The sequence below is a fragment of the Rhinoraja longicauda genome, chromosome 10 (assembly GCF_053455715.1).
Source record: "Rhinoraja longicauda isolate Sanriku21f chromosome 10, sRhiLon1.1, whole genome shotgun sequence".
Lineage (NCBI taxonomy): Eukaryota > Metazoa > Chordata > Chondrichthyes > Rajiformes > Arhynchobatidae > Rhinoraja > Rhinoraja longicauda.
In genome coordinates, this window is record NC_135962.1 from 23,798,023 (window position 1) to 23,813,533 (window position 15,511).

Here is a 15,511-nt window from a genome sequence, read left to right on the forward strand (position 1 = left end):
AGGAAGTGCCTTCAGCCCCTCAACTCAGGAAGTTATGGAAACCCCCTGGATTTGCCGGTGAGATCGCGGTGAAAGGACAGGTTGGCTACATTACATGTGTCTATCTTTGGCTACATTACATCTGTTCTTCAGCAGATTCCAAGCAGCAGTGCACAGCCACAGATAACTAGAATGAGCCACCACAGGCAGCTCTCTGGAATTGTTTGGTCACAAGCACATTATTGCTGTTCTCATTCCTGCAAGGTCTGACTCCCATCAGGATACAGAATCACTGAATTAATTTTCACAAGGGAGTTTGACTCAATTAAGTGAATATTAAGGCAAATTCAACCATGTTATAATAAAATCTAAAATAGCGGCAGTGGTAAAGTTACTACCTTACCCGGAGACCTGAGTTCGATCTTGAATACGGGGTGCTGTCTGTGTGGGGTTTGTACATTCTCCCTGTGACTGTATGGGCTTCCTCTGGATGCTCTGGTTTCCTTGAACATTCCAAAGATGTGCAGGTTTGTAGTTTAATTGGCTTCTGCAAATTGTCCCTCGTGTGTATGATAGAAGTAATCACCGGCGATTGCTGGTCGGCATGGGGTGCAGGGCTTATTTCCAAGCTGTATCTCTAAACTAAGCAAACCAGACAACAAGGTACAGTGCTTTTGAATACTTTTTTACTCTAATTTAAGATATTCTGCAGAAATACTATTCTGCAGAAAGACTATGTGTTTAGCTTGTACTAACATGGCAACCTTTATATTTTAAAATGTAAATTCTTCAACTTGAGACCCAAAAAAGTTATATAATTTCAAAAAGTGAATGGGTATGTGTGGAGGAAGGAACCGCAGATGCTGGTTTAAACCAAAGATCGTCACAAAATGCTGGAGTAACTCAGCGGGGCGGGCAGCATCTCTGGAGAGAAGGAACAGGTGACGTTTTGGGTCGAGACCCTTCCGACCAAGGGGTACACTTTTGTAAAATTTAAATTCTTGAACCCGAGACATAACGAGCGAGGTAAAGTAATATTTTTCAAATATGATTTCAAAGTAAATGGGTATATTTTTGTAAAATGTAATGTTCTGAATTTAAGAAAGCAGTAAATTTATTACTACAGTGGCTATTACTATCAAGTTCAAACCCAAACTAAATAACGGTGCCACTCAAACGTTGTTCTTGGTGAGTCCACTCCCAATATTTCCATTCTTTCTATGTTAAGTTATTGTGGAAGAAATTAATTTAGAGAGAAATTAAAGGAAAATGAAAAGCGGAGACTTCACAGGTTTGCTTCAAGAGACTTTATTGCATGATATCATTGAGAGATGGTGGCATAAACTGCTCACCAATTCTCTGACTTCACAGCAGAATTAGCCGACAGTTATACTGTGTAGTAAACAACTTTTATCTTTTGTTAGATACTACTCTACGAAAATATTCTATCAATACATGGCTACCAACTATTTTATTGGTCATAACATACTTTTTGTTTATGTTAATCTTATTCAAAAACAAATGGTTAATACAAGTCAAACAAAATACAAGGGCATCTTGACATTATTCTATCTCACCTTTTAGGTGGCCCGTGCCAGCCTCCCCTCGCCGAGCCAATCACAAGCCCCACATTTACAGTAACATTTCTACGCCACTAGCGGTAGGGGGGCCAGGTGGTCTACTGTCACCTCTCATAAGGAAAACAAGCTTCATTATCACTTCTACTATTTCATGTTTACATTTACACCCATCCTTCAACACATTCCCAGACAAGAGGTAATACGTCTACTCTTACTTTGCCGATTCCCACGAACCTCTTCTGCACCTGGTCAATGAGAGATGCCAATTGTCACATCCAAGCACCCTTTCGTTACCTTGTTTAATTCCAATCAAAATTAAGTAAGGAAGGATATGAATTTTTCTTCCACAGTTGTGCTATGTTAAGGTCAAAAAAGCATAATTTCAAAAGCAATATGAACCCAATTTTTGGTACACCACATTGAGTACGTGTCTTTCTCCAAATCAGTGCCCTACAATTTTAGCCCAAAATATTATCTCTCAAATCTTTCTTGTGACTTTTAAACAGTGGGAGTTATGTCATTGCTCGCAAGACATTTATTGCCAGACAATAGTTAATGATGTCATTATTTGCTGTTCTTCACCAGTGTGCATTGAAACAGCCATCTCGTCGTAAAGCTTCTTATCGTTTAGCTTTAGACGGGCTAAATTTTGATGCTGAACCAGAGGTAATGGAGGAACAAGTCAAGATAGTGTGGACTTTGGAGGAAACTCCGAGGTGGTAGTGTTTCCATTTGTATATTGCCCTTATTGTTTTAGATGTTAGCCACCTTTTGTCGGAGTCACCTTCATTAGGTACATGCAACAGGATGCTCATTACATTGCAACAGGATGGTCTTATGAGTCGATCAGTGTTCCGTTTCCATTAAATATCATTTTCTGTCAATCTAAATAACTTGTACACACTACAGTTGTATGCATTATTCTTTCAAATTCAAAATTTTCCAGCATGGTTTAAAGTATATATAGGAGGAAGAATTGTGCATCACAATAGTAATAATGGTCCCGTACAGATATTCCCATGATTCTGGCCTTCCTTGTTGCCGTGCTATTTTCTCGTGTTCGGTGCTTGGTTTCATTTCCGTAAGGGGTCACATATTCCCAGGAAAGTTCCATACGTCCCCATTGTCTGAGGCTTTTTTCCTGTTTCATACAAACAGCAGAGCTTTTGTTCTTAAAGTGCCTCAGGAAAGAGTAATAAATATGCAATGATTTCAAAGAATTCTCCAACAATGGAGAACTTGGATCGTTAATTATAAATTAATCTAAGTTTGGGATACATTAGGAGATAGCTGAAGGCTGAAATGTGCGAGATCTTAAATGAATAGAGGCATAGACTCATACAGCACTTAAACAGGCCCTTCAGCCCAACTTATCCACACCGACCAAGATGTCCCATCTACACTAGAACCACCTACCCATGTTTTGCCCATATCTCTCCAATTCTTTCCTATCCATGTACTTGTCTAAATTTATTTTAAGGGTTGTTATAGTACCTGCCTCAACTACTTCCTCTGACAGCTTGTTCCTTACACCCACCACACTCAACTCTGAGTGGAAAAAGTTGACCCTCAAGTTCCTATTGAATCTTGCCCCTCTCACCTGAAATCTATGTCTCCTTATTCTTGATTCCCATACACAGGGTAAAAGACTGTGCATTTACTCTTGCATGATCTTATTCGCCTCTATAAGATCACCCCTCGTCCTTCGGCGATTCAAAGAATGAAGTCCGAGCCTGCCCAATCTCTCCCCATAGCTCAGGCCCTCAACTCCTGGCAACATCCTCGTAAAGTCTGTAGAATGTAGGCAGAGACAGTAAGACTGATGGGAGAATTGGGAAGGCTGAGGGATAGCGAGAGAGGGAAAGCAAGGGTTGCTTGAAGCTAGAGAAGTCAATAATCATACTGCTGGGGTGTCAGCTACCCAAGCAAAATATCAGGTGCTGTTCCTCCGATTTGCGCTGGGCCTCATTCTGACAGTGGAGGAGTGGAGGAGGCCCAGGAATGAAAGGTCAGTATGGGAAAGGGAGGGAGAGTTTAAGTGTTTAGCAACTGGGCGATCAGGTAGGTTTAGGCAGACTGAGTGGAGGTGTTCAGCGAAATGATCACCGAGCCTGCGCTTGGTCTCGCCGATATTTTAGAGTCCGCACGTGGAACAGCGGACACAGTAGATGAGGTTGGAGGAATAAGTTGTTGCCTTTCATAGATAGAGTTTATTATTGTCACAGGTATATTGTTGTAGGTACAGTGAACAGCTTTTGTTGCATGCTATCCAGTCACAGAAAAGACTATACATGATTACAATCAAGCCGCCACAGTGCACCGATAAAATATTAAGGGTATGCATTCAAGAATCGTGATGAGAGAAGACATTGCAGCTCTTTTGGTTGAATGGAAAAATGCCAGAGGGGGCGAGGGAGAGAGTAGTTGAAAAGTTATTGGGTGCAGTGAATCTGGAAACAATCTCTCATAAGAGCACAGGCCAAGGTGGATTTAGTGTTCAGATCTCATTGTCAGTAAAGAAAATAGGACAATATGACAGAAGTTGTAAGATGGAAAATGAGGATCAGTGTAACTACAGAGCATAAGAATTAGGAGCAAGAGAGGTCATCAGGCCCTTCGAGGCTACTCTACCATTCATCAATGTCATGGGTGATTTTTATTTCCAGTATCATCTCACAGCATTATCGCTATTCCTATATTCCTCAATACCCTACATGACAGAACCCTATCAATCTTTTAGTCAAATGAATATAATGACTGACCTGCCACAACCTTCCAGGGTAGAGAATTCCAGAGCTTCACTGTCCTCTTAGTAAAGAAATTTCATCTCGTCTCAGTTATAAAGATCTTACTCCATCTCAATCTCTGTTTCCTGGACTTTAGTCGGGGAAAATTTCCAAGTTGCATTCTGTCTGTCAAGCTCCTTAAAAATCTAAGTTGTGTGATAGGTGGATAGAGGTGAGGGAGAGGTGTTTTGATAAGTAGATATGTGTTTAGAAATTGCTTAATTACAGGAAGAAAGTAGAAGAATCTTCATGAAGCCAAGAAATGGATGAAAATTGAGAGGAATATGCATAAAATTTCCCAGCTCAGCATTAAACAAAAGATAAGACCAACGTTGTTGACAACGTTACAGAAGAGAAAGTCGGGGATGGGCTTACTCAAAGAATTTTTCTTCAGGAAGAACAGCACAGCTTGAAACTGGTTGGATTCATTCAGCAACACTTTTACTTGAAGGAAATGAATAGAGATAAAAGAGTCATTAAATAGAGCGATTGCTCTTGGTGGGTTCAATATCAATGCCTGAGGAAAAACACATTATTAATCAAGGTCGCTAGTAATTCAATCCCACAACTACAACATTTATGCAACACCTTAGAATCTGGCAGGAGTTTATGGGGGGAAAAAATTGTTGTCGGCAACCAGTGATTTCCTTTGGAAAATTACCTAAATGGTCCAAAAGATAAAATATCAATATGTAATAATAGCTCCAGTGTGAAGAATAGATCATCTGTTGAATAAATGTTTTCAAAAATGTGATTACTGGAAATTTGAAAGAAAAGCAAGAAGTGTTGGAAAAACTTAGCAAGTTTGGCAGCCTTAGCAGGGAGGGAGAAACATAATTAATGTTTCAAGCCTCCCTGTCTGTCCCGAGTGGTAAGTATTCAGAATTTCCTGTTAATAGCCATAATTCAGAAAACTCGGTTCTCCTCCCACTTTTCACAGGAGGTTTCTTCAGGTATTTACATGGAAGCCATCACTGACTTGCCATAAATTCACAGTAGCCAATTGGCCAAAGGAGGCTGCCTAGCACTTGGCAACATGGAAGTACAAACACTTATATAATGGGCAATTTATTGTAAAGTAGCGCACTGCCACCGAGATGCGCAACTGCTTTATTTCCGAGTTGCGCATCTCGGTGGCAGTGCGCTACTGCCATCGCATATGGTCGTTTCTGCAAGCCAGTCCACTGTTCCCATGGATGCTCCCACGTGGTCCCCACATCGGAGCTCCCCCAATGGTCTCCACGTCGGAGCTCTCCTAACGGTCTCCACATTGGAGCTCCCTCTGTGATCTCCACGTCAGAGCTCCCCCTGTGGTCTCCGCGTGGGAGCTCCCCCGTGTCCTCTGCATTGGAGCTCCCCATGGGTCTTTTGACTTACGTAACATCTGACGTATGCAAGAGTCTGTGGGGCGCAACCTTACGTATGTCAGGTTGCGTTTGTACGATGAAGATGTTGGGAAGTGGCAGCACTGTTGACATCTAAAGAGATTGAGTCCAACAACAGTAGATAGGCTGGATAGTATGAGTATAATTTCCACCTGCCCATTTTTTGGAAGCAACACAAATGTTAACTGCCCGTAGCCATGCCAACAGCCCCACAACAATCCTTCTCTGACTTTTAGGTTTCTGGTTTCATGGTATGATAACTGAGGCTTTTGTTCATTTAGTTTATGCAAGAGGTATCATGTTTGTTCTTTCCTTTATTTGTACCATGCACATAAGTAATCCTTTTCTCCCTACTGTTGTTTTCAGCAAAAATGATGTACATACTTTTCAGATGCGAGATACATTTTCAACCCTGTAATTCTGGTTTAATCTTAATTTGAAGAGGAGTAACCTCCCCCTACATCTCCACCATTCTGATTGCCAGGAGTCACAAGGAAACTCATTTTAACAGTCCAAGTGGCAGCATTCATTGCTGGAAGGAGGCAAGAAATTCTTGATTAGTACAGGTGTCAGGGTTATAGGGAGAAGGCAGGAGAATGGGGTTGAGAGGGAAAGATAGATCAGCCATGATTGAATGGCGGAGGAGACTTGATGGGCCGATTGGCCTAATTCTGCTCTTATAACTTATGGTTTTATGAAAAGTGGCAAATGTATTTGCACATAGAGGCCAGTTGTGGTTCAATTTGTTTTGGGTAATGACGGATTTATTCTCCCTATGATCCCAAGGAATTTGATACTAATATTCTATCTAAATTTTAAAAACATAGTAATGCCCCGTCACTTACCCATGCCGATGGTTGGTTCTTCATACCAGTACTTTATGTTGTGCCTTCTATGGAGATGATACTTCGGTGTCTTTTTCACAAAACAAACTGCCCTGCGATTCATTTGCACCTGGCCGTTGTTTGTACTATGAGTGACAGGGGCGGATTTAGATCGTACACACAGCGAACTGTTCACTTTATTGTGACCTGGTGAAAGGTTAGGAATTGAAAACGAGATAATTGAGATGGAAATCAACGTAGGTAAATAAACTTGGGCGTTTATGCTGAATGCTTAATATTCCACTTCAAATGTCTGTGATCGGCTAACTCTAGACTTTACTGGTCCTGATAATATTCTTTCATGTTACACATCTTCCACTAAGATTCCAGTATATATTAAAATTGTCAAGAGGCTCCAGCCTATTAATAGCTACTTCTAAAAATGATGAAAATGATTACTGTGACAGATTAAAATGGATTGATGTCACATTAAAACTATAATTATGTAACATTTTTCAATCAAATATTAGTGGTTAATGGAGATAACAGGCATATTCTTCTGATAAGTGGAATAATTTGTCAAAAATGCCTTTGTGGTAATTCTAAACTGTTGATTAGTTAACTGTCTGTCTTAAGTTACTTAATCAACATGCCTTCAGTCCTTAAAGAGTCTTTGTTGGCTCTGTGTGTCTGATGTATGATCAGACTAAAATAACCTAACCTCTCTGTGGTTCAAACACTCTCATGGCACAGACTTGCTCGCTGGAAGCAGGTTTTTGAGAGGTTTGTGAGCAGCCAGGATGGTCAACGACAGCATCGATGTCTTCTAGCCAAGGTCAAAAAACAGTCATTACGAGGATGCTGCCTGGACATGAGGGCCTGCGCTATAAGGAGAGGTTGGGCGAGCTAGGACTTCATTGCATGGTGCTGGAGGATAAGCGAGGATGTTATAGAGGTGTATAAAATCGCAAGAGGTATAGAGAGGGTGAATGCTGAGAGAATGTAGAGGTATATGGATAGGAAAGATGTAGAGGGATATGGGCCAAATGCAGGCAGGTGGGACTAGTGTAGATGGGGCATTTTAGTTGGCATGGGCAAGTTGGGCTGAAGGGCCTATTTCTGTGCTGTATTACTCTATGACTAATCAATTTTGATCCCCGACCCAACAAAAAAAAGAACCATTTATGAATTTAAAGAAGGATCACAATCTGAAATGTCACCTATCCATTTTCTCCAGAGATGCTGCCGGACCCGCTGAGGGACTCTAACTAACTACTAACTAAGTTATTCAAACTATTAAGAAGTTTTAATAGTAAAACTTTCAGAAATAAAAGAAACTAAAACAACAGAATTGATGTTGTGGGTTCAGACTGTGCCAAATAGCAAAGCTCCCTATGCAGCCAGATCGTCTGGTTCCAACACACTCTGGCAATCTCTCCTTGGCAATGTTATAGAAAGCTAGAAAGCATAAAAGCAATTAAAATTGGTGTTGGAGTTGGACTGAAATAGCTCATAGTGAGTGGTAGCATAAATTCAGTTTAGTTTATTGTCATGTGTACCGAGGTACAATGAAACGTTTTTGTTGCATGCTAACCTGTCAGCGGATAGACAATACATGATTATTTGGGCGGCACGGTAGCGCAGCGGTAGAGTTGCTGCTTTACAGCGAATGTAGCGCCGGAGACTCAGGTTCGATCCTGACTGCGGGTGCTGCACTGTAAGGAGTTTGTACGTTCTCCCCGTGACCTGCGTGGGTTTTCTCCGAGATCTTCGGTTTCCTCCCACACTCCAAAGACGTACAGGTATGTAGGTTAATTGGCTGGGTAAATGTAAAAAAAATTTTTAAAAATTGTCCCTAGTGGGTGTAGGATAGTGTTAATGTACGGGGATCACTGGGCGGCACGGACTTGGAGGGCCGAAAAGGCCTGTTTCCGGCTGTATATATATGATATGATATGATATGATATTACAATCGAGCCATTCACAGGGCACAGACACATGATAAGGGAATAACGTTGAGTGCAAGATAAATCCAGTAAAGTCTGATCAAAGATAGTAGTTAAGGACTGCTCTTTGGTTGCGGTCAGATGATTCAGTTGCCTGATAACAGCTGGGATGAAACTGTCCCTGAATCTGGTGGTGTGCGCTTTCACACTTCTATACCTTTTGCCCGATGGGTGAGGGGAGAAGAGGGAGTGGCCAGGGTGTGATTTGTCCTTGCTGGCCTTGCCGAGATAGCGTGAGGTATAAACTGAGAATGGGAAGCGGTCTGGCTGTTAATGGCTAAGTTATAAGTGTAAAGGTCACAGGCAAAGCCAATTGAAGGACTTGCTCCAAAACCCATAGATTCAATTGGTGAAATAACCTCTGTTGAAAGGGAATGAGCACTATGAAAGTATCTTCACCTAGTCTTCCTTTGCATATTTGTTTCTGGAGGAGGAACTGTGATAGATAGCCTCTTTAATACCTCTGTTGCCTTTGGAGCTGAACACCAGAGAAAACTACCAAATATGAGAATCACGAAATACCGACCAATCATTGCTGGAAAAGTGTACATAGAACATATTAATGTAATACAAAGGTATAGCACACAATGTCCACTGTACAAATGATGCGGAGTTAAACTCATCTCTTTGCCTGACGTGATCCATATCTCCTTTAAACTTTGCCCTTCTTACCGTAAAGCCACGCCCTCTAGGGAAGAATTTTTGCTTTGGGCAGCACAGTGGTAAAGCTGCTACCTCGCAGTGCCAGAGATCCGTGTTCGATCCTGACTACGGGTGCTATCTGTACTGAGTTTTTACATTGTTCCTGTGATTGTGTGGGTTTTGTCCGAGTTTTGTCCGGGTGTTCCAGTTTCCTCCCACATTCCAAAGACGTGCAGGTCTGTAAATTGCCCCCAGGGTGTTGGATGCACAAGTAGGATGACATGGAACTAGTGTATGGGTGATCGATGGTCGGAGTGGACTCGGTGGACAGTGGGAACTGTTTCCACACTGTATCTCTAAACTAAATTAAATGAAAGGTTCTGATTGTCGACCCTTTCTATATCTTTCATAACCCTGTGTACTTCTATCACGTTTCCCTGATACTGACTGAGAGTTGGTCACTGAGAGACTACCTGCAGAAGATGTATAGCAGAAGAGGAGGAGGAGGTGGAGGAGGAAAGGAGGGGGTTGAGCGAGCTGGGAGAGGAGCAGCGGGAAGAACCCGAGCCGAGGGACCTGGAGGGTCTGCAGGGGCAGAAGTAGCGAGCGCTGGAGGTTGGCGACCCACCGGGGCCTGAGGGCGAGGGTCCCGGGTGCCGTGCTGGACGGTCTTGGAGGAGGAGGCGGTGAAGACGAGTTGAGGAGGAGTGGAGTGTCGAGCCCGAAGAGGAGGAGGAACAGGAGCCGGGGAGAGGCCGATCGGCAGCGGAGGCCGAGCAGCAGCGAGAGCCGGGCTGGGAGCCGAGGCGGAGGCGGAGCCGGACCAAGCCACGGATCTGCTCGGCGGCCCCAGCCTCGAGTGTTGAACGCCGGCCAAGTGGAAGCGGAGCCCGGCTGACGGAGATGGCGAGCGGGGAGAAGGGCTGGAGGGACAGCAGGAGCGGCGAGGGGCCGAAGAGCCGCAGGAAGCGAGGCGCGGAGCAGGGGCGCCAAGCCTGGAGGAGCGAGGAGCACAGGAACGGGGAGAGGTGTCGGGACGCTCGGAAAAACGCCGCCGCCGCCGCCGGGAGGGAGGGAGGGAGGGAGGGAGGGAGGGAGCCAGAGACGGGCTGATGGGAGAAGACATAGTCACCAGTTGCCCCAAATACTGGTCACCGAATGGTGAACGAGGTCTGATTGACCTGAACGATGACACGTTGGCCTGGCTCGTCTCAACGGAGCTGCAGGCCCAAAAGACATACGACAGAAGAAGGCGAAGACCAGCCTGGCCCGGGCCCGCTGCACTGAAAGCCCAGCCTAGTGCTATCTGAACATTGAATAATAATGTTAAAAACAGTATTTTAAATTTTCCCCTTTGTCGGTTGCTTTATTATTGTAGAAGTGGAAACGCAAATTACTGAACAAAACAGGGTGGGGGAAACTTACTTTTGAAAAGTTGCCTGGGGTAAACGGGACGAAGAGGGTTGGGACCCATCCCCCTCCCCCCTTCCCCCTCCCCCCTGCCCTCCCCCCTCCCCCCTGCCCTCCCCCCTGCCCTCCCCCCTGCCCTCCCCCCTGCCCTCCCCCCTCCCCCCTGCCCTCCCCCCTCCCCCCTGCCCTCCCCCCATCCCTTCCCCCCATCCCCCTGCCTTGCCCTCCCCACCCCTCTCCCCCCCTCACGTCCACCCCCCCTCCCTTCTCCCTTCTCCCCCCTCCCCCCTTCTCCCCCTCTCCCCCCCCCCCCCTAATGGGATGCTACTATTGTTGAACAGAATAGTTTTTCTTCCCATTGCTCTGTCTGCCCTTCAGAGCGATCAGATATCACTTTCAAAAGCTCGGCGTGTCCTACCTACCTACCTGCGCTTTCAGACTTGCGTTGCTTGGCGCCGCTGATGCAGGTTTGAAGCCTCTCCCAGCCCAGCCGTGCGTGCAGCTTCCAGTCTCCCTCAAAACTTGCATCCATTCTTGTCCCTAGAACCACAGCCCAGTGCAGCTGGTGAATTGCAGCGAGGATAAATCTGTGCAATGTTACACCCGCGTTTCCCACCAATCCTCACCCCATGCCCCCTCCTCTCCGGCCGCTGCATTGCCAGCCTTGGGGTGTTGGGGAGAATGTTTATAGCTTGCCTGTGGCGGTCAAGGCGAGTTCACCCCGAGGCTGTTTGCAAGGATTGTACTTGTTCTAACGTACCTGGTTTCCAGGAGCTGAACTTGGTCTGACTTTAACTCCTGTGTTCATTTGTTGCCAAGGCAGCAGCAGACGTCCAATGCTCGCCGCCCAATGCGGGTGAGATCACTGAGACAGTGCGGGGAAAGGGTGAATTGGTTTGCTTGGGGTCAAGGGGTGAAATTTGGACACATTCCTGAGGGTTTGGTGAAACCAGGTATTCTCCCAGCATTTATGAAACATTTGGAGGAGCGCTGGCAATGCAAATGACATTGGAGGTGCTGCGAAATGGGAATAGCACAACACTGGAGTCTGAAGAAGGGTGACACAAAAAGCTGCAGTAACTCTGCGGGACAGGCAGCAGCATCTCTGGAGAGAAGGAATGGGTCAAGACCCTTCTTCAGAGTCTGAAGAAGGAGCTGTGAAGAAGGGCCCCGACCCAAAAGGTTACCTATCCCTTCTCTCCAGAGATGCTGCTGCCTGTCCCGCTGAGTTACTGCAGCACTTTGTGTCAATACTGGATGGTCACTTGGAACACAGTGAGGTGAAAACCCGGGTTTGCACTCTGTCAGACTAATATTACTTGGATTTTTACTTAATTGACACAAAGTTAGATCGAAGTCCTCAGATAACGCGAGGCTCAGAACAGTAGCCTAAAGAAACAGGAAGATAATCACAAAAAGCTGGAATAACTCAGCATCTCTGGAGAGAAGGAACGGGTAACGTTCTGGGTCGAGACCCTTCTTCAGACTAATGGTTACTGTGTTACTGACATGAACCAACAAGCCTTTTTCATTAAGACAACTAATGTCTTAATGAAGGGACCTAAAGAAACAGGAATATCACCAAATTCGTGGAACTGACATTTGGAACAGTCATTTTTACACCTCTGGAAAATGTTTTTTTTCTTGGGGGTGATCAATATGTCAGAAGGTAAAGCAGTGCCTAATGCAAGTTGATTTACATTGCAGCTGCATCTATGGCTTCAACAAGGTTAGTTACCCTCTGGGTGCTGTTCGTGCTCAAGGGCTGCAACTGTAACTGTTGTAGCTGTAACTGTAACTGTGGCTCGCTTTGTGCCCGGAACCGCGGGCAGGAGGTTGTTGTGTCCGGGGGACGGATTAAGCAGTGGGAGTGGGAGCGGAAGCGTGGGGTGGTGGTGGAGGCAGGAGGACGCTGTGCCTGTGGACGGTGTGAGTTGGTGGGTGAGCGGGGGCCGGGCCGGGGCGGGGTGAGGGCCGCTGCTGGTGCGGGGACGCCCAGGATACGCGGCTGTTTGCTGCTCCTCCCTCGGTTGTTGACGTCCCCGTCCCCCCGGCAGGTCTCACAGCGCGGAAACAAACCCTTCGGCCCATCCCGTCAATGCCGACCACCATGTCCCATCTACTCTAGTCCGGCCTGCCCGCATTTGGCCCATGTCCCTCTAAACCTTTCTTTGTACCTGTCTAAATGCCTTGTAAAGAAGATGAGGGGTGATTTATAGAGGTGTACAAAATCATGAGAGGAATAGATCGGGTAGATGCATAGGGTCTCTTGCCCAGAGTAGGGGAATCGAGGACCAGAGGACATAGGTTCAAGGTGAGGGGGAAAAGATTTAATAGGAATTCGAGGGGTAACTTTTTCACACAAAGGGTGGTGGGTGTATGGAACAAGCTGCCAGAAGAGGTAGTTGAGGCTGGGTCTATCCCATCATTTAAGAAACAGGTACATGGATAGGAGAGGTTTGAGGGATATGGACCAAGCGCAAGCAAGTGGGACTAGTGTAGCTGGAACATTGTTGGCCGGTGTGGGCAAGTTGAACTGAAGGGCCTGTTACCACACTGTATCACTCTATGACTAGGTGTATAAGATCAGGAGAGGTATAGATAGGATGAATGCACATTCTTTTGCCCGGAGTAGGGGAATCAAGAACCAGAGGACATGGGTTTAAGGTGAGAGGGGGAAAGATTTAATAGGAATCCGAGGGGCAACTTTGTTACACAAAGTGTGGTGGGTGTATGAAACGAGCTGCCGAAGGAGGTAGTTGAGCCAGGTACTATCATAGAAACATAGAAAGTAGGTGCAGGAGTAGGCCATTCGGCCCTTCGAGCCTGCACCGCCATTCAATATGATCATGGCTGATCATCCAACTCAGTATCCTGTACCTACCTTTTCTCCATACCCCCTGATCCCTTTAGCCACAAGGGCCACATCTAACTCCCTCTTAAATATAGCCAATGAACTGGCCTCAACTACCTTCTGTGGCAGAGAATTCCACAGATTCACCAATCTCTGTGTGAAAAAAAACTTTCTCATCTCGGTCCGAAAAGACTTCCCCCTTATCCTTAAACTGTGACCCCTTGTTCTGGACTTCCCCAACATCGGGAACAATCTTCCTGCATCTAGCCTGTCCAACCCCTTAAGAATTCTGTAAGTTTCTATAAGATCCCCCCTCAATCTTCTAAATTCCAGCGAGTACAAGCCGAGTCTATCCAGTCTTTCTTCATATGAAAGTCCTGCCATCCCAGGAATCAATCTGGTGAACCTTCTCTGTACTCCCTCTATGGCAAGAATGTCTTTCCTCAGATTAGGAGACCAAAACTGTACGCAATACTCCAGGTGTGGTCTCACCAATGCCCTGTACAACTGCAGTAGAACCTCCCTGCTCCTATACTCAAATCCTTTTGCTATGAACGCTTTCTTCACTGCCTGCTGCACCTGCATGCCTACTTTCAATGACTGGTGTACCACGACACCCAGGTCTCGTTGCATCCCCCTTTTCCTAATCGGCCACCATTCAGATAATAGTCTGCTTTCCTGTTCTTGCCACCAAAGTGGATAACCTCACATTTATCCACATTATACTGCATCTGCCATGCATTTGCCCACTCACCTAACCTATCCAAGTCACCTTGCAGCCTCCTAGCATCCTCCTCACAGTTAACACTGCCCCCCAGCTTCGTGTCATCCACAAACTTGGAGATGTTGCATTCAATTCCCTCGTCCAAATCATTAATATATATTGTAAATAGCTGGGGTCCCAGCACTGTGCCTTTCGGTACCCCACTAGTCACTGCCTGCCATTCTGAAAAGGACCCGTTTATTCCTACTCTTTGCTTCCTGTCTGCCAGCCAGTTCTCTATCCACATCAATACTGACCCCACAATACCGTGTGCTTTAAGTTTGCATACTAATCTCTTATGTGAGACCTTGTTGAAAGCCTTCTGGAAGTCCAGATATAACACATCCACTGGTTCTCCCATCGCAACGTTTAAAAAATATTTGGACAGGTACATGGATACAAAAGGTTTGGAGGGATATGGGCCAAATGCAGGCAGGTGGGACGATCTTAGATGGGGCTTGTGGTCGTTGTGCCAAGTTAGTCCGAAGGACCTGTTTCAATGCTGTATGACTCCTTGACTAAATACTGTTGTTGTACCTACCTCAACTACCTCCTCTGGTAGCTTGTTCAATATACCTACCACTCTCTGTGTGGAAATGCTGTCTGTCCGTGGGCGTGGGGAAGAGAGTGGAAGTTTTGTTGCCTCCATCACAGTGAGGGGGTGTTTGGAGTCACTGTGATGGTTGTTTGTGTTGGGGTCATGTGTCTTGTGTTCTTTTTTTTTGTGTGTGACTGCAATGTAATTTCGTTCGGTACATCGGTACTGAATGACAAATAAAGCTCTGTATTCTGTATCCACTCTACTAGTTACATCCTCGAAAAATTATTTAAGATTCGTCAGACACGATTTACCTTTCATAAATCCTATCGCAACGTTTAAAAAATATTTGGACAGGTACATGGATACAAAAGGTTTGGAGGGATATGGGCCAAACGCAGGCAGGTGGGACGATCTTAGATGGGGCTTGTGGTCGTTGTGCCAAGTTAGTCCGAAGGACCTGTTTCAATGCTGTATGACTCCATGACTAAATACTGTTGTTGTACCTACCTCAACTACCTCCTCTGGTAGCTCGTTCAATATACCTACCACTCTGTGTGGAAATGCTGCCCCTCAGGTTCCTATTAAATCTTGTCCCTAACAGAAGAGTGCAAAGAAGATTTATGAGGATGTTGCTGAGACTTGAGGGCCTAAGCTATAGGGAAAGGTTGGGCAGTTTAGGACTTTATTCCTTGAAGCGCAGGAGGATGAGGGGTGATGATATAGAAAGTTACAAAATCATGA

At 45.4% G+C, this 15,511-nt stretch overlaps 2 protein-coding genes across 7 annotated transcripts in view; one reads left to right on the top strand and one right to left on the bottom strand.

Moving 5' to 3' along the window:
- Positions 1-1,281: 1,281 nt before the first annotated feature.
- LOC144597277 (uncharacterized) lies at positions 1,282-11,683 on the bottom strand. Of its 4 annotated transcripts, none has more exons than XM_078406404.1 (4): positions 11,373-11,683; positions 11,035-11,152; positions 6,576-6,761; positions 1,282-2,700 (listed from the first exon to the last, which is right to left on the bottom strand). In XM_078406404.1, the coding sequence occupies exons 1-4, from the start codon at positions 11,418-11,420 to the stop codon at positions 2,633-2,635; spliced, it is 420 nt and encodes a 139-aa protein (XP_078262530.1). In that variant the 5' UTR covers positions 11,421-11,683; the 3' UTR covers positions 1,282-2,632. The 4 variants fall into 4 exon arrangements, 2 of the variants coding, with proteins under 2 accessions (XP_078262530.1, XP_078262531.1); XM_078406405.1 differs by having other exon boundaries at positions 11,039-11,152; positions 11,373-11,672; XR_013547716.1 differs by lacking the exons at positions 11,035-11,152; positions 11,373-11,683 and adding an exon at positions 9,233-9,660.
- Positions 11,684-12,483: 800 nt separating this feature from the next.
- Positions 12,484-15,511, top strand: part of aqr (aquarius intron-binding spliceosomal factor) — a 53,435-nt gene continuing 50,407 nt past the window's right edge. Inside the window, exon 1 of one of the 3 annotated variants that reach the window (XM_078406401.1) lies at positions 12,484-12,541. The gene's annotated coding sequence lies outside the window, so the exon portion shown is untranslated. Of the gene's footprint in view, positions 12,554-15,511 lie in introns of all 3 variants that reach the window. The other 2 variants (XM_078406402.1, XM_078406403.1) reach the window with 2 other exon arrangements.